The sequence below is a fragment of the Sipha flava genome, unplaced genomic scaffold (assembly GCF_003268045.1).
Source record: "Sipha flava isolate LNK unplaced genomic scaffold, YSA_version1 265_pilon_pilon, whole genome shotgun sequence".
Taxonomy (NCBI): Eukaryota; Metazoa; Arthropoda; class Insecta; order Hemiptera; family Aphididae; genus Sipha; species Sipha flava.
Window position 1 is genome coordinate 215,198 of NW_020272927.1, and position 27,389 is coordinate 242,586.

Here is a 27,389-nt window from a genome sequence, read left to right on the forward strand (position 1 = left end):
ACATGGACAGATGGTCATCGTGGCATGGTCACGCGTTGGAAAACCTTCTGCTTTATTTGTGTACGCACCAAAAGGAAAAACAAAAAATATTGTATTCCGAATGCACTTCAAAAAATTTAATTCAATTGAATACTTGAATTTTCAGACTTTTCTCGATAAAACTAATAAAATTACATAATGACAAACTAAATTGAATATCATTTTTACGTAGAATATTTTACGAATGGATCTTCACAGGAAAAAATTGTTTGTGTCCGTATATAATATTGCCTACAATTAGCCTATTTTTTGCAGCTGTCAAAATGTGATAACAATGATAAAACGATAACATCTTTTTTATTATAATAATTTTATGTATTGATAAATTTAAATTTAAATCGTTAAATAGGTACATCAATAGTTAAATAAATGTAATAATACACAATTCGAAAAAAAACACAATATTTATTTACGGTCGTCATTTAAAAGGTACAATTCAAAAGTAATAAAAAATATAATATTTTTATTACTCTCATATTTCTCCATACCTCTAAGTTCAAAGTATCATATTTTAATTTTTATTAAACGAGGACAATGAATTAATTGTAAGATACAGCAATACTCACTTATGGCACCAAAAAGAAATTGATAAATTAAGGTTTACTACAGCTGATAGAACAAAATTGGCAGGTAGCTTATTTTATTTTATATGTATAATACTATACTACCATCTATATTGGTTCCTATACAAAGGGTATTAAATGATGTGCAAGATTCTGTGGAAGGAATAACATTGAAATGTTTATAGTATGAGTATATTATGGGCCAAATAGTTAGTAAAATATATTAATAATCCAATTTTGTATTTTAAATATTTTGCCACAAATTTAGGAAAAGATGATTTTTGTACTTGAAAATGATTAAATCTGTGTTTATGAGACCCATGGTTTAAACTTTTAACAGTTAGCTACGCTTTTATAAAAAAAATACAAAATATTTATTAAATCTAATTATAACATTTGTATTATATTTTTGCTTGAAATATTCACAATGAATTGTGTATTTTTAAATATTAAATTACGATATTATGTTTTTTTTTGAACTGTGTATTATTAAATTTATTTAACTATTATAGCAATATATAAAACTATTATAATAAAAATGATGTTATCGTTTTCTCAATGTTATCACATTTTGATAGCTGCAAAAAAGGGACTAAATATAGGCAATATTATATACGGTCACAAACAATTTTTTCTTGCGAAGATCCATTCGTAATATTTTGATTGTTATCTATAGTGTCATTATGTATAAATTATGTATGTACTGCTAGCATAATCACAAATAACGAATTTAACACACAGTTTGAGACATATTAAAGGTAAAATTTTTAACGAACTAATTAGTGCATGGGTTCAGCTAGTATATTTATATACGCTTTTTAATTTTTTTTATTTCATTAATAGATATTTACAATATATTATTTGAAATAATAAGTAATTTTCAAATTTATACATTTATATAGCACATATTGAGGAAATAATTTTCTAACAACCAGTGGCATAGCGAATTCAAGAGGCAAGTACATTTTGTCGACACCCACCACAAGGCCGTATCTGGGGAGGGGTCCAGGGTGTCTGGACCCTCCGAAATTTCTTCAATATGCAGTAATATGCAGTAATTAAATAAGTACCTAATACATTTAGTTATTATTAGGTCGAAAAAACAATAATTCATAACTCAAAAGTATAATAATTGAAAAGTAAATAATGTATTCAATTCTTTAATATTTTTTTCACTATCGATATTGTTAATATTTGATATCACAATCAGTGACAATAAGATTATTGGTTTTAAGAAATATAAGGAAGGCATCTCTTGAGCACTGGTCCTAATTTTAAAATATACTGCTTTTGTTCATATCAGAAAATCTTAAAGAATAATTTTCATTCAAATTCTCATATAAGCCTGTTATAAATATAGTTTGAAATACACACAGTAAGTACTGAGTACACACATAATACATTGACATTTAAAAAACTCAACTACTTGCTATCTATAGTGATAGTTCAAATACAAAATATGTCAGTTTGATTATAAACACAAAATCAATTCACTAACCGTAATTAATCGTTGGAGATGGCTTTGGCGTTTCGCTTTTTTCATCCATCAATATATTTTTAACATTGCTTTTATTGTTATCAAAACTGTCCAATTCTACTAGTTTATCTGAAGGAATAATTTGTATATTTATTATTAAATAAGCTACCTATATAATTAGTATAATATAATAACCTGAATCAAAATGATTTGTGTTCAATTCAGATGAAGTAACATACATTGACATTAGGACTGGATATAGCTTTAGCTGAATTTTGATACAACGATTCAAGTTTATCAAATATAAAATATGAATTTCACATGATTATACTGAGACAGACTGTGTGAATATAGTGAAACAGTATACTAATATTAAAGTCAAAATAAATATATTAAAAGAGCAAGATAAAAACACCGGTGAACACCAAAAATAAAAATAAAAACTTAAATAAAGTGTACATACTGGATATTTTAACTGCACTCGAAGACTGTGAAGAGGCCGTAGAGAGGTGCGTTACCCCAGCACCCGCACTTTCGAAAACATGAATTGTAATCAAGCATTATTATTTACTTTATTTTGTACAATTTTGTACAACCAAAATTAAATTTTGTACAACCCCCGAACCTCCCCGAAATTCAATTTCATTTTACGGGTGCTGGGGTAACGTTACACCAGCACCCGGATCAACTAATTTTCTCAAATTTCAACTTTAAACCGTACAGTATTATGTACTTTATTTTATACAATTTTGTACAACCAAAATTAAATTTTGTACAATGTAGAATTGACCATCATTATATAATTTTGTTGAACAGCTTAAATAATTTAAAATAAATATTATTTTATTTGTATAAAAGTATTTAGAAATTTTTTTTTTTAGTTAGGTAACTAAAGTGTATTTACAGATAGAAATTTTATTTATTTAAAAAAAATAATTATCCAAATTAACTTTTTGTCTTTTATTTTTTTTTCGACATGATTCCACATGTCTTGTTCAATTAGTGTCATTCTCATAATTTCGATCACGTCGACAAAACTCACACGTCAAACTCATAATTAATAAATTAATATATTTATGTATTATTTTTATTATTATTATTATTATTAGAAAAATAACGCAAAATCACATACAAAATAACGAAAAATAACAGACATAAAAAATTTTAATCAAGAACATAAGTAAAGTAAATATACTTTTCAAGTCTTAACCATACTAGTATTCAAGGCTCCAAGTGTCCAAATCTCCAAATTATTTTTGTCTCGTTAATCGTTTCATTATGTTTATTACAAAATGGTTTCTACCATAGAGTATGGACTGCGATATTAAATATTAATATAATATTATACTCATTAATCCGTATTATTATTATTATAGGCCATGGATTAGATTCCGATTTATTTTTTTAAAAATAGCCGCTGCTGCAATAATTATTGCCCAACGACAGAACGCCCTGCCCCACCATGCATTATGATATTGTGGGTGTGCGTCGGTGTCGGATCCTTATCATTTTTCTGACAACTGCACCAAGTGCATTATAGCCCCAACCCTGCTAATTGCATTAACTGAGTGTTGCTTCCTTATTGTCTACTCTCTGGATACTATTAGTAACTGTAACTTAGTATTTAATATTTACAAATTACAGCCTTATTTATTTTAAAATAAAAACTCACGAACCACCCACCCACCACCCGCTAAGAAAGTTTTGGGGTATTTACCACATTTGTCATACGCACCACTGATCACAATACGATATCGATATACATGAAAATATATTGATACTTTAAATTTTATAATAATATATTTTTGCACTATTATTACATTTTATTCCTCCAATATCTAAGTTTGCCCAACTACTTTTTAATCTTTACTTCTTTTGTTTACTATCTTTTTCTATTATCGTAGTATTTTCATTGTTTAATGGATGATTCTTTTATTTTTAATATCAATAAATAATATCAGAATACTAAATAATTTTTCCCAATTGACGTTATCGAATGCTTTTTTCGAGTCAACAAATGCTTGATTCGTACATTGACTAGAGCCCAACTTAAGAAATATGGGCCCGGGGCAATATAATCTTAGGGCCCTTTAATATTTGTTTAATGTAATTTAAAAATTACAGTCAACATTAAAATAACATTATTGCATTAGTGAACAAAAGTTTTATTTACAGACCAAAAATTAATTGTTCATACTCGTATTATATTTAAAAATAATTATTAAGTACCGGTAAAAATGAAAAATATTAATTATTTATTAATGTTTATTAAATTACATAAATAAAAATTTAAGTCAATGGTTTCTTTTGAGATTTTAGTTCACTAAACTCCTGAATTAGATCTGAAAAATCCAATGTGTCAGTTATTTCCCTTTCAGCAGATAGACGAACGAGTGAGTTAAATTTTTTTTGAATAAACGTTCTTCTGGCGTTTTCAATAAGTTCTAATTTTGAATTTGTTCTTTTTGCTTCACGATTCGAAATTGGCAAAGTTAAATAAATTCGTAGAGAAATGCACATATTTGGAAAGATTTTTTTAAAATTATTTTCATGTACATATAAGTATATATTTTGAGGAGTAATTATTGGTAAATTTAACTGTATTACATAATTTGAAAAGTGCACAATCTCTTGTTTTATATTAGTTATATCAATATCATCTTTAAAGGTCGATTCACACATAACAATGACGTGACGTGACGTGACGTGATATTAGTGAGCTTCAGTGAAAAAAAAAATATTATAGACCGTGATAGACCGTGCGTGTTCAGACGCGTCCGACGCAGTGAAGCTCTGGCGTTCACAGTGCTCGTCAGGCATCCGTGATAAAAAATAAAAATACGTCGTCGCCGATATTTTTTGTTTTTCACGGACATCCGTGACCAGTGTATTTTTGTTTTATTTTTGTTAGTTGTTTTTATGTAAAATATTTATGTCATGAACGACGAACTTTTGATTGAGTTGGTGCGGAACAGACAAGTTCTTTATGATTTGAAGGACCCGAAGTATTTAAATTCCGATTTGAAGGGAAGAATATGGCAGGAAATTGGCGAAAAAATGAAGATTGATGGTGAGTATTTAAAATAACAGTAATCTATATATATATATATATATATATATAAAATCCAAATGCCACTTCAATGACTCCAGTCACCAATCGCTGTAACTCAAAAACTACGCAACGTACGAACTTGAAATTTGGAATAGAGGTTCATGAGTATTTGTATTCGTTATTTATTTATATTAAAACTTTATATATATTATAACTATTAGTTGAAACATGTGTATCAGTATATTATATAATGGTGTGAAATAATAATTTAAGTTGGAAATAAATTAATAATTGGAAACAAAACTAGTAATTGCCGCAGTATAAAATATATTATTATAAATAAAAGAAGCAATCGACCGTTGTCGGGTCATTCCGCGTATACTCGTATACTTGCACACAAATAGTTATAAATATAATAATTAATTAAATGTGGGATATGCCCAGTTGTCGGTGCGATAAGCACGCGACGATAACAGAACAGCGTCCCACAGCTATACATAGAAAAAATAAAAACAGAATAGTTTAATGTATATTTATTTATTTTATATATTTATTATTATTTATAATCGTAATAATAATAATTGGCTAGGTATGGTAATCAAAGCATTGTTACATTTTAATAGTTAATTAAAATTTGATTTTGCCATGAAACTGATCCAGTTTCCGAAGAAAAATAATCTTTGAATGCATCTCTAACTTGAAAAGCTTCTCTGGTAGCGTTTCCACCTCGATGGGACAAGTTCCATATTGCTGAGTTTACTTGATTGTTATCGTTACCAATTGCATCTCCTCTGATGGCAGGTGCAGCATCATATTTTCGTATGAAATTATACAAAACGCAGCTGGCCAGTATTATGTTGTCTACATTATCTGGTAATGATTGTATCCGTCTGTTGTACAATTTGAATTTTTGACATAGGATTCAGAAACCATTTTCCGAAACCCTTCTTGCATGACTGAGATGATAATTAAACAATCTTTTTGAATCGTCTAGTTCCTGACTGGGGTAAGGGCGCATAATGTATGTCTTTAATGGAAATGCCTCATCACCAACAATTACGTGAGGAAGTTCAGTGTTTGTGCCCGGAAGTGATGAGGGTCCAGGTACCGATAAATTACACGATTCAAATGCTTTACCAATGTTAGAATGTGTCCAAATACCTCCATCACTGTTTCGACCATATGCCCCTAAATCTACTGCAATAAAGTTATAATTTGCATCAAACATGGCTAGCAACACAACAGAAAAAAATTTCTTGTAATTGAAGAATTGAGAACCACTGTTTGGTGGAGCCTGTATGCGGAAATGTTTTCCATCAACAGCTGCTATACAATTTGGGAAATTCCAAATATCTCTAAACTCCTGCGCGTATCTTTTCCAATCTTTTTCTAATGGAACGGGCATCACTTCATTCATCAAAGCTTTAATAATTGCACTACATATTTCGGTTACTATTGAATGTACAGTGGAGTGACCAATCCGGTAGCTGAATTATATTGTTTTAAATGAATCACCTGTTACCAGATATCTAAAATAAAAATATATTTGTAAGACAGTTACATACTAATATATATAATTTATATTATATTATATTATATATTAATATATATATAATATTTATATAATTTTTAATATTTAATAATAATATTTAAATTTAAATAAGGTGTAACTAGCTCTGCTGATTATAATTATAATAATTTTATATTTTTGTCTGCACAGGTGGAATAACATACGAGATAACGTCAGAAAGTCTTTGATTAAAAGAAGAACCACAAGTGGACAAGCTGTTAAAAAAGTGAAACCGTACAGATTTGAAAGCCAGCTAGTTTTTGTTTGAATACATGGAAGAACGCGAAACAAAGGGGAACATTGAAAGGCCTCCTGATACTGAATATGCAGATCTTGATAATGATGATGAAGGACAAGAATCTCTGCAAACAACTGATATCCCTAATTCTCCAGAAGTATCCAAGCAACCAGTCAGCCAATCATTCGCCCAACATAATCCTACTTCTAACAACGATACACTTTCTCCAGAAATATCCAAGCAACCAGTCAGCCAATCATTCACCCAACATAATCTTTCTTCTAGGAACGATACACCTTCTTCCTCTGCTGTAACGTTTGCTAAGTCTAGTAGGAAAAAAATATTCAACCTGAGACAGCAGCATCTACACTCATGAAGTATTTAATTGAAAAAAAGGAAGAAGAGACAAAATCAAGCAAAAGTGGACTACCCACCGTAACTTTGGACAACCCTATCGACTGTTTCCTTTTTGGGATATCACATACTTTAAAATCACTACCTCCATACTTGCAGAATATAGCAAAGACCGAGATTTTTTTTACGGTGCAAAAGTTGGAGCTGCAAACGATGCAAAATTACACTTCTCGACATCCAAATCAGCTGGAAACTATTGACGAAACTTCCTCTTCCCAAGATACAGCAAAAGAATATTGGGAAATTTCATATATAATTAATTATAAATTATATATAAATTTGTATTAATAAATATAATATTAATTTAATTTTTGATTACATGAATATATTATTAAAAATTTTAAGTAGTTAATACCTAATGATGAATAAATTGATTACCTTGGCAATGACAGTTAAAAAATATTAAGAACACAGTCAAGTTTTTTTTTAATAAGCAATGTAAGTTTAAATTTTGACAAAATACGTAAAAATCACGATAATTTACAAATTATTTTGAGTTTAACTTAAATTAGTGTTGCTAAATACCAGAGTGGCCGAGTTGCACTTACTACGGCGAGTACCTATATCCAAAAGTACTTGGTCAATCACAAATTTTTTTAAGAATTATCCTTTTTACGGGCAACGAAATGCTCGTGATCAGCTAGTTATTTATAAATCACAAAAACATATCTCAAACAAACCGCCAGTTTTTCTCTTGCAGAAATAACCTGTCTCCAGCATGTGTCTTTTTTTTTTCTATACTTCTCCACTTTTGTTAGTAAATCACAATAGGCATTTTGGCTCATTCTAAAATATTCATAAAATTTGAATTCGTGGTTCACCAATTCTCTATACAATGTTGCAAATTCTCCATCGGTGTCTCGAAACTTCCATATAGGATGAATCCAGTGTTTTCTTTTTTCCTTCTTTTCGTCCTGGTCCAAAAGCAATGCTATTATACTAAGCTCTTCTATACTAAAATTCATAGTGCACTTAAAAAATGAATTAATTAAATAAATAATCACTAAAAACTAAATTAACTTAAAAATTAAATTCTGAATAACAACTAGATAGTAGACATCACTGATCACGAGGGAGCATTGATATAAAAAGGTACTGTATTGTGAGGATGGAAGTGAAAAATTCATCACGGATAGCACTGACCACGGTAGGTTACGGTCACGTCACGTCACGTCACTGTTATGTGTGAATCGACCTTAAATGTGCTAATAAATATATCAGCAGAAGTCTCTTATAATAATTCTGAACCAAATTTTGTAATAAACCCAAAAATATTACAAATATTATTATATACGTTTAATCTTTTATCAGGTTCAATAACTAAACGATCAATAATAACGTAAAAAGTATCAATCTCTAACTTTCATATACCACAAAAGTTTGAATATCCTTCTATTGTACCATCCGAGAATTTTTTTTCTTACACTTTTTTCAACATAGGGCAGAATATTTGTTGATAATAACCTTTCTTTGTTTTCAAAATATATAAAAATTCTCTCTTAATGAATTAACATAAGTTTTTAATCATTTCAATAAATTTACGGCTGTAAATAAATCTATTCCTGGTTTTTAAAGGTATTTACTAACACTGTTAAACTACCATAAATTTTCACTCCACATAACTGCCATAAAAGTTGATTTAAATTTTATAATTTTATTTTTTATTGATTTAGCTCCATGACTATTTTCTTGTTTTTCATTACAATTTTCAAAAATATCTGTTAATATACATATTATTTGGTCATAATTTAAGATAATAGCTAATAACAAGACTCTGCGTGATACTCCCACCTAGTATTACTTAAAGTTTACAAAACGATTATTTTATTTTTGTCTTCTGATTTTAGACCAGTCAAAAGCAAATTCCATCTATGCGTTGAGGTCGCAAAAAATGCATACAATTTTTGAACAACACCAAAAAAATTGATTGCTTCTAAACAACTTTTCACTGCATGTGACTCTACTAAATTTAGGGAATGAGCAAAATAAGGTGCAAATAAAGCAACACTTTTTTTTTTTTTTTTATTTGAGCCTGTAAACCCTCATATAAATCAGTCATATTATTAGCATTGTCGTATGATTGACTTCTACAATATTGCAAATTAATATTATTATTTTCCAAAAAATGTATTACTTCTTTGGCCATTGAAATACCAGTATGGCTTAATATATGAATGTATGTTAAGAATCGCTTAACAACTAACTCTTTATAAAAGTATCTAATAACAACAGCAAATTGATCTCTATGTGTTCTATCTGGAGTAGAATCTAAAATTAGACCGAAGTATTTAATTTCTTACAACTATTTAGTTATTTCTAAATAAAACTTCATTTGCCATTAGGTCAATTATTTCGTTACAAATTCGCATCAAAAAATAAGTTACATTGCCTGATCCTTTATTAGCGCGTTCATTCATACGTTGTTTTAAAAAGGGATCAAATTCGAAAATAACTTCAAGAATTCCAAGAAAATTTCCATTACTCGGAGAACCCAACTGCGAGTCATTACTCTTAAATGCTAACCCACGAACAGCCAAAAATTTAAGTACACGGTGCAACACTTAAACTTAATACTTATTGTCATTCAATATTTTTTAGGCCATAGTTTTGTCAATACGATGTTTAGTGTTTACATGATCTAACCAAGTTAACATTGATTCACGATGGTTTGCAATATTTTCATGTTCTTTAACTTTTTCGTAAGATTTTTTTCAATTGTTAAAACCAGGATTAAAAAAACTTTAATTATTTGATTTATTAAATAGTTTACAAACAAAATAGTAAACTTTGCCAGTGTGTTCAGAAAACATAAGCCATTTACGTGAGTGTATTTCACCATTAGGCAATTTTAATTCGAATAATGAAATATTTAATGAGCGATTATAATTTTTAAATTTTTTTTCGGAAGAATGAAATTTTTTTTGATCCATATTCTGAAAAATGCTGGTCCTTTTAAGCAGCATAATTCTATAAAAGTGTTGTTTAACACTAAAGGCCACATTCCCGGATCTTGATATGATTCAATATCAATTTCAAAGTTTTGAACATCCGAATTAAAATTAGTAGCGATCACTGCATTTTCTACTACAGAACAATTGTCAGATTCATTTTCAGAAAAATTTAAAGCATCATAATTTGAAGTGATTATTGTATTAAACATATTATTACTATCGTTATTTATGTTTTCAACATCAAGATAACTATTATTTAAAACCAAATCATCTTTATTATTTGTATTAGCTTCTACTTCTACTTCGTTTAGACTATTGACAGTTTTAAAGAAATTTGTTAATTTAGGTAATTTGCTTACTGCATCTTCAGCCACCTTCTTTAATTTTCGTTTTACATAACCACTGAGATAAATCCTTTTTTTGTCTGACATTTTCATATTTTAATAGTTTTTATTATATACTAATAACGAACAAAACTCACGAACTCTACTTAAAACCAATTTAAAATCACGAGTCACAACAGTCAACAGAATACTAACGTATTGATTGTATTAACGATGTAAAACTAACCAACAAACAACAGTCAACAGAATACTAACGTATCGATTGTATTAACGATGTAAAACTAACCAACAAAATGTATGTAATAGAAAATACCCTAACGATTTGGTAGAGGTAAACAGTACACTATATAGTGTATACCCGCGTTTAGATAAACTGAGCGTTCGCAAAAACCTGAGATATTTTTAAATAATGCGCGGCTTATAACTGTTGCGATTCGTGTTATCATACAAGTGTTTAAACTTGGCCTATAGGTATACACGTTAATGATTAGGTGACAGGATGGGTAAATATAAATGTTAAAGTGTTTTTGGCCAACTTTATCTCAACATTTAATAGCTTTATTTTATCGATTAGATAATAATTTTAAATTCCATTACGAAACATGACTAATTTGTTTTGTAATTGTTAAACGAAAGAAATATCTTAAAATTTTACAATACCACTTAAATATTTAATTGTCAACAGAGGTCTGGGGCCCCAAATAATACCGGGGCCCGGGGCTGTAGCCCCCCTAGCACCCCTCTAAGTTGGGCTCTGACATTGATTTTTTTATTATCATCCATAGAAACAGTACAACCTCCTGGTTTTTTATTTTTCTTAGAATTAAATTGATCTTTCTCCTACAAGATGTCATTCATTGTTGCTTTTGTTATTTTTTAAATTATCTTTCTTATAATTTTTGATGCTTGAGTTATAAGAATTGTTGTTTTGTTATTTTAAATACGATGATTCATTATTGTTTTCAAACTTTCACATGTAATAAGAGTTTTAAAATTACAACTGTAGCACATATTTCTATTTTGTTTAACAAAAGTTCTATTTATGTTTCTTATATTATTAACATCAAAGTACACTGATTAGTGACCTAAAACAAATATTCCATCTCAATAGTTCATTCTACTTTTATATCACATTGGAAAGCACAAAATAGTATTGGTAGAAGTATTTATAGTAGTATTGTATTGTTATAGTTGTTTATATTAAATTTAACCAAATTATGAAACCAAAAATTAAATAGTTACACTTATTGGTGCTGAATGTTCCATTTACAATATAATTAATCCATTTTCGATATTTAAAGACAAATATATGTCTAGTTTGAACACGATTATCTCCACATTTTACTGTCAAGTTGCTTATCTCTGGGTAGTAGTTGTAGCCGTGACTGGTAATGCCAAATAGGAATCCTTGGCATATTAAAGGACCTCCACTATCTCCATTGCATACCATGTGATCATCCGGTACAGAACACAAAAATAATTCCCACGTTTCCTCGACTGTATTCTTTATGAAATGGCTATTAAAAGAATTTCTTGATATTATTAAAATGGAATGCATTTTTATTTTGTACAAAATACATACTTATCAGGTGGAACTTTACAAGCATCAGGTCCATATTTTACATAAACTGAAGCTATATTTACTTTATACCTTGGGTTTTGATCAAATTGATTTTTACCCCAACCTAATATGCTGCATTGTAGTTTGTATTCATTTGCAAAAATTTTAGGTTGTTCAGAAATTTTCGCGTAACTTGTTACTTGTTCAAATGGTTTGTTTAACTTTAAGTAAAAACACAACTAATTACAATTTAATTTAAAGTTTAGTAGAAATTATAAAAAATACATTTAACTTATTTACTTACCTTTAATATACATAAATCACCAACCATACTTGTTTCATTGAATAAAGGATGTAGAAAAAAATTAACAACAGTTCGTTTTTCACCAGTCGAATTACGTGGATCGTATTGATATACCTAAAGCAAAAATATAACTAGTAATAAATAACATTAATTTTTAAATTATTTGTGTTTAGAAAATACTATATATATAAATAGTATAAAACAAAGTCACTTCCCATGTTTGTCCCTATGTATGCTTAGATCTTTAAAACTCTGCAACATATTTTAATGTGGGTTTTTTTAATTGATAGAGTGATTCACGAGGAAGGATTTTTATAGAAAAAAAAAAAAAAAGAAGACTGAAGACTGTATTATTGTACTATATGTGTAGTGTGTTACCTTGATAATAAGATTAGATTAAAACCTTAATTTATTAAACTGAGTGAATTGTTTACAGAAATTATAAATTCATGTCTGGTAATTGTCGTTCAAACATAGGTTATAGTATTGCCAAAAGAGCACGTTCAGCAAGAGATGAAGAATCGTCAATGAAACGTGAGGCTTGCATTAGATAGCTTCGGGATAGACATAGAAAAGAGATAGATATAGTTCAGAGAGTTAGAGAATATTTGTAGAGCTTGAGGTTTGCCTTAGCCAGGATAGGGATGAACATCGAATACAGAGAGCAAGAGAATCGTCCGCACAATTACAGTAACACCGAATAAAACGGACAATCGAACAACCACAGATTTGAGAACGTTGACTACACGTCAATAAATTAGATTTTAAAATTAACTAATGACTAACTAATTAATGTGGGTTTTGTTGTCTTCTCGTGAGAACAGGCTTTTTTTCAGAGTTTTCTGCTAAAAGTTGGTAATGGAGAGTTAACACACAAAGTGATGAAATAATTAACTTAGAAAACCTTTGTGTTTTGTTAGACAACATCCAAGAGTTGGTCAACAATGTCTATCCCGACATTGATAACATAAGTTGTAAGACTATATTTTGGTTTAAAAAAAGAGCGATTCTGTTACCAACTAACAAACTCGTTAGCATGAGGTGGTCGTGAGAAAGCTAGGTATAAAAATAATCAAAAGCATGTGTTTTTAAATTGTTAAGAATTATAACGATTTATTATTTAATAAAAGAAATAAGACATTTAAAATAGCTTACTGCTACTTAAGAAAGTATAAATTAGACTGCGGTAAGATTATGTGGTGAACAGAGTCCACGACGAGCAACAATTTATGAAAGGGTAAAAGACCAGCTTAACACTGTTTTATTCCTAACTTTCTTCTAATTCACACTTGTTCTCATATTTATACAAGAACTCCCAATGTCTAATGGTGCAAAGATATGATAATATTAATTTATTACGTAATTTGTAATATTCGGAAAACTAAAGTAGATAAAATAATATATCTTATTATGTAAATTATTGCATTCATCAAAACTTATGAAAATATGTTATTTAACCTTCTTACATCCTATATGCATCATATATTAATTAAATATCTATTTTTATACAATGCAATGACGTCTTAACTGCTCTAGTTGTATTTGTGCTTACAACACTTCTTTAATTGGTAGGTTAATTGGTATAGAAGTCTTTATTTTTATCCTTTAGAAATTTGATAACACCCCAAAAAGAGTTTGTTGATGACAGATTTATTTTTAATGCCCTTGTGATACTTTTGCAAGAAAAATCGATGTCTAGTTGTGTCTATTTTGACTTTTGGACAGTTTTTTGGTTAATATTTTTTATCGGAGTAATGTGCTGGTTTCTGTTCATTATTAGTTATAGCTTCACGAATGACGAATAAGATGAGTCGGACGAACGAGTCAACGGCGATGTGATGACGTGCCGGTGTAAAGTTCGATGATTATGTTTGACGTTTAAACAGGTTTATTTAATATAATTAAAACACTTATGTATTTGCTCAGAAGAAATTGAATTCTTGGCGAAAGTGAACGCTATTTACATTAAACAAAATAGTAGTTTTAACTAGTCTGAATGATGAAAAATGAATAAACTAACACAAACATTGAGCATTAATTGAGAGAAATAAAACTGAGTGCAATTAAATAGTGTACGCATAGCGACTGCTATGAAACAACCTATTTACAATTTTTTTCTAATATAAGTACAGTGATTCGTCATTGGAACAACATTTTAATTTAATTACCAGAATATGCTCTACATATAAGTTTTTTTTTTTTGATAATGTTCTATATTTAATTTTTAAAGTATGATTAAATTTGTTGGTACAGCGGAATTTCAGACGAAAATTGGGTGTAAATTGCTGCAATTTATTTAAAACCTAGATACAATTGTATCAAACATAATACTGAACGTAAATAAACAACCTTAAATGATGTATATATAAATTTGTTGTATAAATCTTTTCGTGTTATAAATATTTCCTTTATTCTTGGTAGTTATACTGACGCGGACCCGTGCGGCAGCCCTTACCGAAACGGCAGTCGCCGACCGTGTCCTTATTTCTCTCATAAACCACCACTCCGCGGCACGCAACGTCGCAGTGACACACCGTCCTCCCATCCATCACCGGACAGGGGACGCGAGCGGTCGCTACGACGTCCGACAGGTACCACCATTTGAACCGGGCTGTTTTTCCGAGATCGTGTACCGAGATACAGCTCACACGTCCTCGACTCACATAATTACCTCGTTTTATTGTGACATCTTTTGCTGTGTACGTTATTGTTATTATTATTATTATTATTTCCTTTTTTTTTCTTTAATTTTGTGTATAAATATATATATATATATTGTGTCACCACAAACCCGAAGTTTTTTTTTTTTGATATATTCAATTTTTGCTCACCGCACCGCGACCGTGCATACACACCGTCACCTGTGTGCCGCGTCAAATTGGCTCCCCGAATAGGAATCACCGGTCAAGTACGTGACAGGTAAGATACTTTTCCGCTAGCTTTACAACCACGCTTTGCTTTCGTTAAGTTTTACTTAGTATTAGGTAATTCGGCTACACGTGGTAAAAGGAAGGTTAGGGAAAAACTCCGGGCGCTGAGCTTATCGCGATACGCTATATAGAACATGCCAGAGTCCCCGGGCTACGGAATTAGATATTGCACACACACGCGAGATATCGACCGAAATACACACGGTATATTGGCAACGCGATTAAAATTATTACAATTTGATCAGCTCCGAGACACCGCGACCGGTCGATCCGCGCCCACCTGCTGCATATCAAACGTATTAAACACACGCCACTATAGCGGCGCCGCCGTAGTCTAATAACCGGTCCGCGACACGAAAGCCGCCGTTGACGTACGCCGTGATATATCCGTGGAACGTGATAGCGTGTTGTTTATCAACAAAACAAATCCGTTTGTTTTCAATTTTTTTTTCTCCTTGTCAATCTCGCACGTGTACTACACTACCACTGTACCACCACGTAGGTTAATAGGAAAAAGAATCACATACTCACATACACACTCATACGTACACAATACACGATACGCTCGCGTGCGTATTAACACTTCGAGACCATTCCGAATAACGACTTTTTCCGCTACACCACACCATGTCGGGAAAAGCGTTGAATCAATTGACGTTGAAGGAACTGCGTTACGAATGTGAGACGCGCGGGCTATCCACCACGGGCACCAAGGCAGATTTAGAAACGCGTTTAAAACGAAATTTTTTTGTTGCAAAACGTCGAGCCCCGGTCGTATCCGATTTTCAATAAAATCGTCGAGTGCGACCGAGGCACTAAGTGATGACGAGCAAGGCACCCAGGACCTCGCTCTGAGTGAAAGGGCGGTCGGTAGTCCACAAGGACACCACAACCCCGTAGCTCAAAGCGACCCGGGCACCTCATACTCGAACTTACTCGACTTCAACGCGAGTTCGTATGTGACTGACACCATTCAGACCGCACACGAACAAATAAAAGTAATTTGTCAATCCGCACGCGATAGTTCGAAGAAACCGTCACTCGAAACACGGTTGTCGATCCTCGAGGACTGTCTGACCCGCCATTTCGACGACAGCCATCGGATTGCGGAGAGCATCAGACGCATCGAACTCGGCATACCGGCATCGAGATCCGAGCGAACCGAACTGATGCACCAATCGCAGCCCTTACACACACGGACTAGGGAGGACCAACAGTGGGACCGGATAGGTAGACAATCCATGTCAGCCCCCCACAAGCCCCCCTTTTCCATAGCACCGGACGGGTACCCGACGTACAACAATACGACACGAATCGGACTTACAGCCGCGAAGTCGGAGGTGCAACACGACCTCCACACGCATCCACCTCATGGTACGACGTTAACCGTGAAGCACGAACCGAACACGATCAACATGATCGATCGGTCCACTTCGCGGACGTGTACCATTCAGACCGGCTACCCGCCCCGACATTTTATGCCCCCGAACGTTCAGTACTCATTCCGTATTAGGATTTGCGTGCAGAGCGAGCATCCCTACCCGAGTTCTCCTGAACGAAGGCGGAGGACCCCGTACGGTTTTTGGAGAATACTGAATCGATTCTAGGACAGGCTAGAATATCACCAGCGGGTTGGACAAGGACAGTCGAACCGCAACTAAAAGGGACCGCCGGAAAATGGTGGACCTCCATCAAAATCTTGGACCTGTCCTGGCATTAATTTCGGTCCGAATTTTTAGAAAATTTTGACTACGCCGAAATTCAGGCACAGTTACGGGCAAAAATAGTTTCTGCGCGACAGTCTGAAAATCAAACCCCTTCCGAATTCGTCCTTGCGAAAAATCAATTAGCGCGCCGCGTTAATACCGGTCTATCTAAGCAACAGTTAGTAGGTATAATTGCGGGCCTAATGCGCGGCGAATTGCAGCGGCCTGCGAAATTTGTCGAGCTACGTCGAATAGCCGCAATCCTGGCTCCCGCAACGAACCCACCCGCTCGCACACCGGATTGAACATACCACACACAAGGAAAGAAGGGTCCCTAAACAAACCGGTCGAGCGCCGCAATCAGGACTTACAGAAAGGACTACGCGCGGCACTCACCAACGGCAAACACACCACCTGGGACTCGAAGTCAGCTCCCATTTTATTTGCTATTCGAAACCGGCGCAATGTACAAACATGATATCCACCATCGGTGTTAGTACTCGAACGCGAGTGCAAAAGACCGGGGGATTGGACCCTACAATCTGACTCACATACGCAGGTCGAACCAATAAACAGGGATAGACTTAGGCGGGAGGTAGAAATCACAGGCAGACACAACCGGGACATAGTGGCCGAGAAATGCAAATTCTTGGAGGGAGATATGGTACTATATAAGACCTACCACTTGTCCAAGGCGCACAAGGGATTTTATGCGGGATTCGAACCGAAATGGTGGGGCCCCGTAAGGCTAGAAAAGCGGATTGGTAAAGGAGTTTTCCTAACCGATCAGCTACCGCCGAGAAAAATCCACGTGTCCTGCCTAAAACGCGCACACAATTAATTATACATACGATTGCGCGTTTTTCAGCATTACCTCCAACCATCAGCAACCACAACTATGGACGCGACCAAAGTGGTGATGTTGGAGAAGGTCAGGGAGGTGGTCACGGCCCAGGGATCGATGGGCAACTGTCGCACAGTGGTGAGAGTCGCTTAACTGCGGGCTGAGCTGCTACTTTGGGCAGCTTACTGCCGGGGGTGGGCGGACCGGACCACCGACTTGGTGAGGTCGCTTGGCTCCTCGGCGGCGAGGTCACCGGGCACTCCGCCAACGCCGAAACCACCGCGCCTGTCGACCCGCCACCGGGTCACAACCGCCAAGGCGATGGGGTCGGGGTGTGCGAAACCAGCAACCGGCGCAGCACCGGCTGGCCGTTCCATACCATTTGTCCGTACCACACCGACAACACACGGCGTCACAACAATCACAACCTCATCACGGCAAGCCACCAGCTCCGCACGGCCACAGCGGGACGTGACGTGGGTGAGGCCGGCTTCGGGACGTCCGTTAGTGCCTAGGATGCCACCGGCGGATCCACACCCACCGACGACGGAGTGGACGGGGATGCCGAGCCGCGTGGCATACGTGGAGCGCCTGCCGACCCCACCACCTGCACCTCCCTCCGACAAGCCAAGACCACTGGAGCCCTGGCCAAAGCCCGCGAAGCCAGCCACACCGACAACATCAACGCGGTCGGCAGAACGGGCCAAGGAGCGGAGGAGGGAACACCAGCGGCAGAGGAGACTGCGGGCAAAAGCCGAGAGCTTCAATACTATAAAACCACTGTGCAAATTTAATAGTAATATAATAATCAGGGTTCGGATTTTATAGCATTTGCTATTTATTATAGAATTAAGATAAAGATATCAGAGTGAGCTATTTATTTGTGTTATTAACCAAGACCTCCAAATTAGAAACTTAATTTTGCTATTTTTTGCAAATTTGAAATATTTTAGATTTTTAGTGCTATTTTTGAAGTTTTAGTGAAATGTTTTGCTAATATATATGATTTTATGCTTTATTTTTTATTTTTCATAAATCTCGTTTATATTGAATGAAAAATAGTATTCATTTAGGTGAATCCAAAAATTCTCACATTTTCGTTTCATATAAATAATTGACAATTAATATGTTATTTACTATTTAACATGTTACTAGAATCTATTTTTAAGTAGACAGCTGGCAATATCAAATATATTTATACATTTATGCCCTCTTATCTGTTTTATTTATTTTTATTTTATTATTGTTCTCAATATATTTTCGTCTATCTTACGCATTTCATGCTTTCAGTATCAGTTCTCCGTATTGTTTGATTTCATTTCATATTCGTTTATTACTCGATTGTATATTATTTGGTTTTTCTGTTTCGATATTTAACGTAAAATGCTGAAAGTTAAAACATCGAACTATTCGAGACTTAGATATTTTGTGTCTGAGTTTGGTGGTAATGATGTTTTTACGATTGACGCAAGTATTCTATTTTGCAAATTGTGTGAATGTAAAGTTAATAGTGACAACAAGCTTAATGTTACTCAACACTTAAAAACGGAATAACAGTTACATTCAAACGATGTCATCATTCAAGGTAAAACAGGTATATATACAACAAGGCGTACCACATATACATTTTTTGAAATTATTAACAGAAGATGGTCATTTTAGTTTTTTTTATTAATGTATTACTTAATAAATATAATAATAATATAATAAAATAAAATAATATAATATATTTAATAAAATTTTGACTTACATTCTTTTTTTTTTTTTGCTATTTTTGTTGTTTTTATGGCATATTTATAGAGCATATTTTAAGGTTTTTTTGGTCATATAATAGCGCATATTTTAGTATTTTCAGTGCTATTAAATCCGAACCCTGATCATAACTGATATAATAATTTATTATACTTCTTATTGAATACTTTTGACTTTTATTTTACATCAAAGTATACAATTTATTTATTATCTATATATTTTGTATAAACTTCCAGGTAGTTTTCTTATATCAGTTATATGGATATTGTTAAAATAAATAGAATAAATGAGATGTTTGAAGAAATCAGTTTGAAGAAATTCCGTGTGATAGGGAATCTATATTGTCCGACGAATCTGATAGCCACGATTTTGAGTTTGATCCTACAAATTTACAAAGTACTTTTATAAATTCCGAAAATATTTTCATGGATTTATATTTAAATTCTTTACTAGTAGTATTTGATGATGGCCTTATTTTTAAAACATTAAAACGATGAGACTGATAATTCAATTAGTAATCAAACAATAAATGTAGATGACTGTAGATCATAGATTCTTAACCTTTTCTTGGCCATGGACCCCTTTAATGCATAAAATATAATCATGAACCCCATGCAAAAAAATAATATATATATATATATATATGTAAATTAATATAATTTTTATTATACGGCGACGGGTCAACAGAAGTGATAGGTTTCCGTGTTAAATTGAAATACTCGTTAGATTGTATTGCCATGTTATATTATTTTATGATTACGATAGCTTTATATGGCATATAAGATTATCGTAATCTAAGTTTTATATTTAAAAACATTGTTGTTTTTCAAATGGCTTTCGAGTGTTTTAACAATTATAATTATTTTAAAAATGCTATCAAAACAAATTTATTTTTGGCTTATAATACTTACAGCCACCCCGTGGACCACTGATCTACGGATCGTAACCATCTACGGACCCCAAGGGGTTCATGGAACCTGGGTTAAGAATCTATACTGTAGATGAAATGACCGACGAAGAAAAATTGACTCTTAGAATTCACAGAGATGTATCGAATGTGGAATAATGAATTTAGACATTTCGAAAAAAATTATTCATTTGATCAGCAAATAGGACCAACAGAAGAAATAAATGAAAAATTATTGGATCCAATTAGTGTGTTTCAAGAAATATTTCCTAAATTGAACATTTAGGATAAAGTTCTATTTAGGCCTTCCTCCATCCTATTACCTATTATTCAAATCCTACCTATAAAATAGACACTTCACTCATTGGTGGATATCCGATGGCCTGGGAGGGCTTAGTCCCCGTGATAGCCATTAAGCCCCCTTAAAAATATTTGCCAAATTGTATTTACTAGATAACTAGTATATGCGTACTCTTTGGAATGGTCATATGAAGAATCTTTTGACAATTTTTTTTTTTGTTTTCAAAACCTAGGTTTTATCTTATTATCTTTAGAACATTAATTCGAATCTAAAAATGAAAAACAAAATTAGTAATAAAAATGTTTGATAGGAATGAATAATGTAGTTCATGGTATCCGCCAAATACCATATTTGTTGGAAATAATTTGTAGATCATTACATCAACGTATAGAAAAGTATTTTGATGTTAACGGGGGTCATATTGAACAGTTTTTGTAAAATTTAATTGAATTTCAAATATATGTTGTTTAATTATGATTATTTTACAATAAAAACTGTATTAATTAATCAGGTATGTAAAATAACTGAAAATACATTTCATCATATTTTATCTTACAGAGCTATCATACAAATCGATTTGCCTCACCATATTTTCTGATTCTGGCAACTTGGGCGTGAAAAACGCGTGACAAACTCAAAATCGATTCACATAAGAAATTTCTAATAAATATCTTTAAAATGTTTATTTCTAGATTCGAAGTAATTTTCTAAAAATAATTAGATAAAACTCAGGTTTTAAAGATAGAAAAATATTTTCAAAAGATACTTCATTTGGCCACTGCAGAGAGTACGCGTATACTAGTTTTTTCAACGACTTCAGAAAAACCCTGAATTCAATTTTAAGACCTTCTTTGTATTATTACATTCAGGGACGGAACTAGGGGTGGAAGACGGGGATTCATCCCCAGGCGTAAAATTTTAGATGGTGTAATTTTTGTAATTATTAACAACTGATTTGATATTTTTAACTTTGTTAACTACTGATATTAGGTTAAAACTTAATAAGTGTGATTGTACATTAAAAAATTATCGAGAAGAGGATTTGATTATTGGTCTATGGTAGGGTGTAATTTCAACATTTTCCCCGGGTGTAAAAATTCCTAGTTCCACCTCTGATTACATTTAAACTATTTTATAATCTTTGCTTATTTTATAAATAATTACTTACTATATAGAAAACTAAAAACAATTATAAAATATGGATATAGTAATACGTATAAACTCGGCCATTTATTTAATTTTATTTTCATAATTTTTATATCGAGAAATTAATTGACTTCGTTTTGAAAATTTATTTATTTAATTTAAAATCTATCACACAAAGTTTGGATTTTTCCCGTTTATTCTCTAACAGAAAACTTTATTAAGTTTTAGGTATGATAGGTGGAAAATATTTTTATAAGGGTAAGATAATTATAATAATAACCCACATACACACTCATATTATTTAGATTCTGGGGGCATGATGTTTGCTATGTGCATTGTTTCAATTCTTAGGACCGTAACATTTATGCCACATGTACTCGAACAAGTAGCTATTTAGCATTGGTTGGTAGGTACCATACTGTTTTAGGTATGTAAAGTAGAAAATATTTATATAAAGGTAAAATAATAATAATAATAATAATAACCCACATACACATATTATTTAGATTAGATTAGATAATATACAGTTTTTAGAACAATAGAATATTTATCGAGTGATAGTGAATTAACGGAAAAAATCCCAAAGTTTATTTAGTTATAATAAACAAAAAAGTACATAATTATTAACCCTACAATTTTTACATTAATTTGTATTTTAAGTAGTATACTAATTATAATATTACCTCTGCAGTCCTAGTGCTAACAAAACAATGAGCTGCCGTCAGTGCAAATAATGGTGCTATTAATACACCAGTACAGAAGTTTATTTGAAAATCAAAAATCTCTGATTTTAAACCAACCACATAGGGATAATATTCATAGTCATATGGTTTGCCGTTTGCTATTCTAATAATTCTTCGGTGGTTTTTCTTTGATTGTGATCGATTGATTATTATTTCAGCAATAAATATGATGATTAAAATAAATTTAGTGATTTCCATTAGATTAATAAGTATTAGAAATATAAATAAAACAATAATTCTTTTTTGCGACCAAATATTTTAATAGAATCAAAGTATCCATGACTTCAGAATACAATATTTGTTTGGTAAAATATCTTTGTACTTTCTAGTTTATATAAATATATAATTATAATAAAGACTATTAAATTTATTTATATATGTTTAATTAAAGTATTTTTACTGTTAAATATCTTCCGATTCGTAATTTTAAATTTTAATTATATTATAATTTTAAGTTCAGGCCTTAAATGTTGGTGTTAAAAATTGAACCAACAGTCAGCATAAATCCTTTGTGTGAATTCTTAATATATTATGAATTATTTCTGCAAACCAATTATTTGTATATTAACACTTTGTTTTTTATTGTTTTATCTTTTTTGATTTATCTATGTATTTTTTTTACCAGGATATTTATTATTATATAATTTTGAGAAAGTCACAACTGATTAGTGTGGATGGAACCTTTTCTTTAAAATTAAAATGGTTAGTGTTTAATGGTAGTAAAAGTTTATACTAATTTCTTTTAAATTTTTTTTCTTATATTTCCAAAAAACTATTTATAAATAAATTATAAATTAGTAATTAAGATAGAAGAATTTAGACTAATTAAAACAATCCATCACTGTAATTAAGTTCTTTCTATGGCATTTTTCATTGCGTTAAAATATACATAGGTACCTTATAAAGTTTATCAGTTATCACCATTTACGTTACAGTGCATAATCTATTGGTATAATCATTCTATTGGTTCCCCACTATGTTCTCCAATAAGGTATTTCACATTATCATACGTCTCAAATTTTATGAGAAGAAATATGTGTAAATCTGGCTCAAATTTGAAAAAAATCGTTGCTTTAGCAATTGAAAAGAATTATTTCTCTTGATAACATAAATTCAACTATAAGTCATCTACCAATCCTAGTAAGTTTTTTTAAGTTATAAGTTATAAATTTTTTTGTGTCTCCCATAATTATACTTTTAGTATAAAAAATTAAAAATATATTATAATTTATGAGTATTTAGTTTTTATTTGTTGTTATTTTTGTACTTTATATTATTTTAATAGTACGTAATAATTTAAAATGCGAGCGTTATACATTGATAAAATGTTATTTTGATCAAATATGAATCTTAAAATATTTGGGGTAAACACAATTATACAGATCGGTAATTTATCATTTATCTACCTGTTAATTAAAATTATTTTTAAAAAAGTTTGAAAACATACTGAAATATAATTTATTTTCTTAAAATTCTGGAAATTTAAACTTTAAAAATAAAAAATATGCAAATTAAAAATTGTATTATTTTATTCAGTAGAAAATGAATTAAATTTGTATCTTGGTTCACTTTAAATTAGATCAATAAAAAATAATATGCAATTTCATAAACACTCGAGCCTTAGTAATAAAATAAGCTTTGTCTAACTATTTTGTATTTAGTTTGTACGATTATTATATTATTTTGTGTTTTTATTGAAAGAACAGTTTTTACTTAAATTATTTAGTAAGAAGTTAAAGACTTTTCAAAGTATCGTATATTTTAGAAATTTCATATTATGTAACAATCCCTATAAAGGTTTGGAAATATTAAGTTCATACATTCTTTTTGAAAAATGGAGACTTAATAATATTCATATATAAATTGCATTGGTAATATTCATGTAAGAATATAGGTTTTTTAAATTAGAAGTTATTGAATATACTATTTATTATTGTGATTAGAAAAATCAATTTTAATAAATATAGTTATATTAAAATTTTAGATGAATTTCACAATTTAATGTAGTATGTCCACTATAATTGATATTAAACTTTAAATATCTAACTAAAAAAAAGTATTGATATTTTTTAATCACTTATTTTTGTTCATTAATATTTTTAAAAGAACATTAGGTATTTTTCTTAGTATGAAATCAACGTTTATTTTTTTTATTTTAATTATAATAATTAAAAAAAAGTATAAACTAAAAATAATATTACAATACAAGTGATTAAAATTAATTATTGATATGATGACACATTTTATAAAAATAGTTTTTTTCAAGCACACATTTATTTATGAATACAATTTTCATCCAATAAAAAATAATCGTCTTATTTTGTAATCCTCTTTAATATAAATACATATTATTATTGTATCTTAAGTAGTATTAGTATCATAATATTATTATTTTATGAAGTGATAAATTATTTGAAATTTTTTTCTTATTTTTAACTTTTTTCATATTTATTCCGTATTGTCTAACAAGCGTTTGTTGAACACGAGTATCTAGATTATGATTTTCGTGTGTAGGGAGCGCTGCGGAAAACTAGTGAAAACCGTGAAAACTTCCCCGTATTCAGTGTGTCTTTAATATCGTTGTGGGTTAGTTGTCGGTAACTTATGTTCATCCTATGTTCGTTTGTTTACGCTAATGTATTTTTTCATAAATAATATACTAAATAAGATTAAATATGTATTCATGTGATAATGGGTGATAATATTTTGTGTAGTGGTCGATGCATTTGAAAAAAGGCAAGTTATTTAAACACAATATTATTAACTTTAATTGCTTGATTGCCATTCTAAAGCAAAACAATTAAAAAAAAAGAAACTATAAATTATAGAATCTTAAGTGTTTTTGTTTTTATAGTATTAGAATGTAATCACACTAATTTTTATTTAGTATTTCTTACATTTTTTAATAATTTAATTTTTTTTTCTAATTGGTGGATTGGTCAATGGTTAATTGGTTTAATATTACTGAGAACAATAATTAATATTATATGAAAAATGTAATAAAAATATTCATATAATTTTTTAAACGAACTAACTCATTTTATAGCTATAGTTTTATAATATATATTTTATAACTTTATACCAATAGGAATTAGATATCATTTTTAAATATACATGAATACATTTGTTTGGTTTTGGTTGTCTCAACGGTTATTTTGTTAAGGAAAAAATGAAACATTTTCGAGCTTAAAAATAAAAATAAAATAGGATTTCATAATTATGTTCCAATAAATTAAATAAAAGAGGGAGATATTTTATTTTCGAACAATTTTACATTGTAAATTAAATTATGTATGTACAATTTATCTTATAAACTATGCCCACCATAAGTTTACTACTTGAAATGATTCATACACTAAGTTTTTATGTTTTTTGTTATTATTTAAAAAATAATTTCAGTATGGTTCTTTAATTTTATTAGAACATAAAAACAATAGTTCAATAATGCTTCATAATATTATGTGAGAAATAAAGGAAATCTATTATTCTATCGATATATTTTTTTTTTCAAATATTTGGTATTGTTTATTTTTGGCATCTATTTAGGGTTTTACCGAAAATATTTTAATACTTACCAAAAATATTAATTGCAAAAGTGCAACACCACGTATTGAAATGGGACAAAGGTCGAGGATTTGAATGAAATTCCCCATAGTATTGTTGGTGAACACGTCTATTATTGTTTAGTCCCAGTACGCACCGGCCTTTAAAGGTTGACCCCTCAGTCATTGCCAAAGCTATTAAAAAAATAAAAGAAATATAAATTTTACAATTTCACTTTTAACACGTTTGTGTCTATGTGAACGCCGCATAATAGGTAATTTATTTATAAGCTAGAGAAAGTAAAATAAAGTGTTAAAAATACCTAAATATCTTAACATTGGCCCAATTGGATGAAAAAAACTGGAAAAAAAAAACATGTCCTTTTGAAATAGTATAGTCTATAAGAATTGGTCATTCATCAATTTTATCGATAAGTATTGATAATTTTGTAAATTATATTGGGTAGTTGGTCATTGGTTAGAAACATTAAATGCATGAAAAGTAAAAAAAAATTTCTTTATGTATTTATATTGTTCATATAAAATCATAAATTCTTAATATATTTCAACTAAGTATACTATTTGATTTAAGTTTTAATTTTTTTAATATTTCACTTTGGTTAAATTTTTACATGCATGGCAATATCAACAAGGCCGTCCCGAAGTGGAGTGTTAGGGGGAGGTGTCTCACCTTTCCAACGAAAACACCAGTCGACAGTCGGACTTGTTTCATTATAGCCTAGAAGAACTTAATTTTACTTACGGAAAACAAATATTACATACTTCGTAAGACAGTGTATACACGAATACAATTTATATAACTACTTATTATACAATATAAAATATTATTATAAATAGTTGTCCCATAAGTCCCGTATCACCCTTAATATTTCCACGGTAAATCAATATATTTAAATACGGTTTTTTTTTTTTTACAGCACTTAGTATGGAAATTCTGATTGAATGGCATAAAATTCATTTTTTTTTTAAAAAAATTCAAAAATT

General features: G+C 30.8%; 2 protein-coding genes across 2 annotated transcripts; both read left to right on the top strand.

The window, feature by feature from the left end:
• The first annotated feature begins 4,878 nt into the window (after window positions 1-4,878).
• On the top strand, window positions 4,879-7,588 carry LOC112685086. The gene is made up of 2 exons (XM_025556858.1): window positions 4,879-5,149; window positions 6,852-7,588. The coding sequence occupies exon 2, from the start codon at window positions 6,974-6,976 to the stop codon at window positions 7,313-7,315; it is 342 nt and encodes a 113-aa protein (XP_025412643.1). The 5' UTR covers window positions 4,879-5,149; window positions 6,852-6,973; the 3' UTR covers window positions 7,316-7,588.
• A 10,035-nt stretch (window positions 7,589-17,623) lies between these two features.
• Window positions 17,624-18,892, top strand: LOC112685100 (translation initiation factor IF-2-like). The gene is made up of 4 exons (XM_025556871.1): window positions 17,624-17,641; window positions 17,709-17,913; window positions 18,018-18,080; window positions 18,151-18,892. The coding sequence occupies exons 1-4, from the start codon at window positions 17,624-17,626 to the stop codon at window positions 18,819-18,821; spliced, it is 957 nt and encodes a 318-aa protein (XP_025412656.1). The 3' UTR covers window positions 18,822-18,892.
• Window positions 18,893-27,389: the final 8,497 nt, after the last annotated feature.

Bases quoted from the DNA above. Each gene is read 5' to 3' on its own strand.
- LOC112685100 (XM_025556871.1), top strand. The intron at 17,914-18,017 runs GTAAAGGAGTTT...CGCGTTTTTCAG, and splicing joins AAGGCTAGAAAAGCGGATTG to CATTACCTCCAACCATCAGC. The intron at 18,081-18,150 runs GTCAGGGAGGTG...TCGCTTAACTGC, and splicing joins AAGTGGTGATGTTGGAGAAG to GGGCTGAGCTGCTACTTTGG.
- LOC112685086 (XM_025556858.1), top strand. From the start codon at position 6,974: ATGGAAGAACGCGAAACAAAGGGGAACATTGAAAGGCCTCCTGATACT.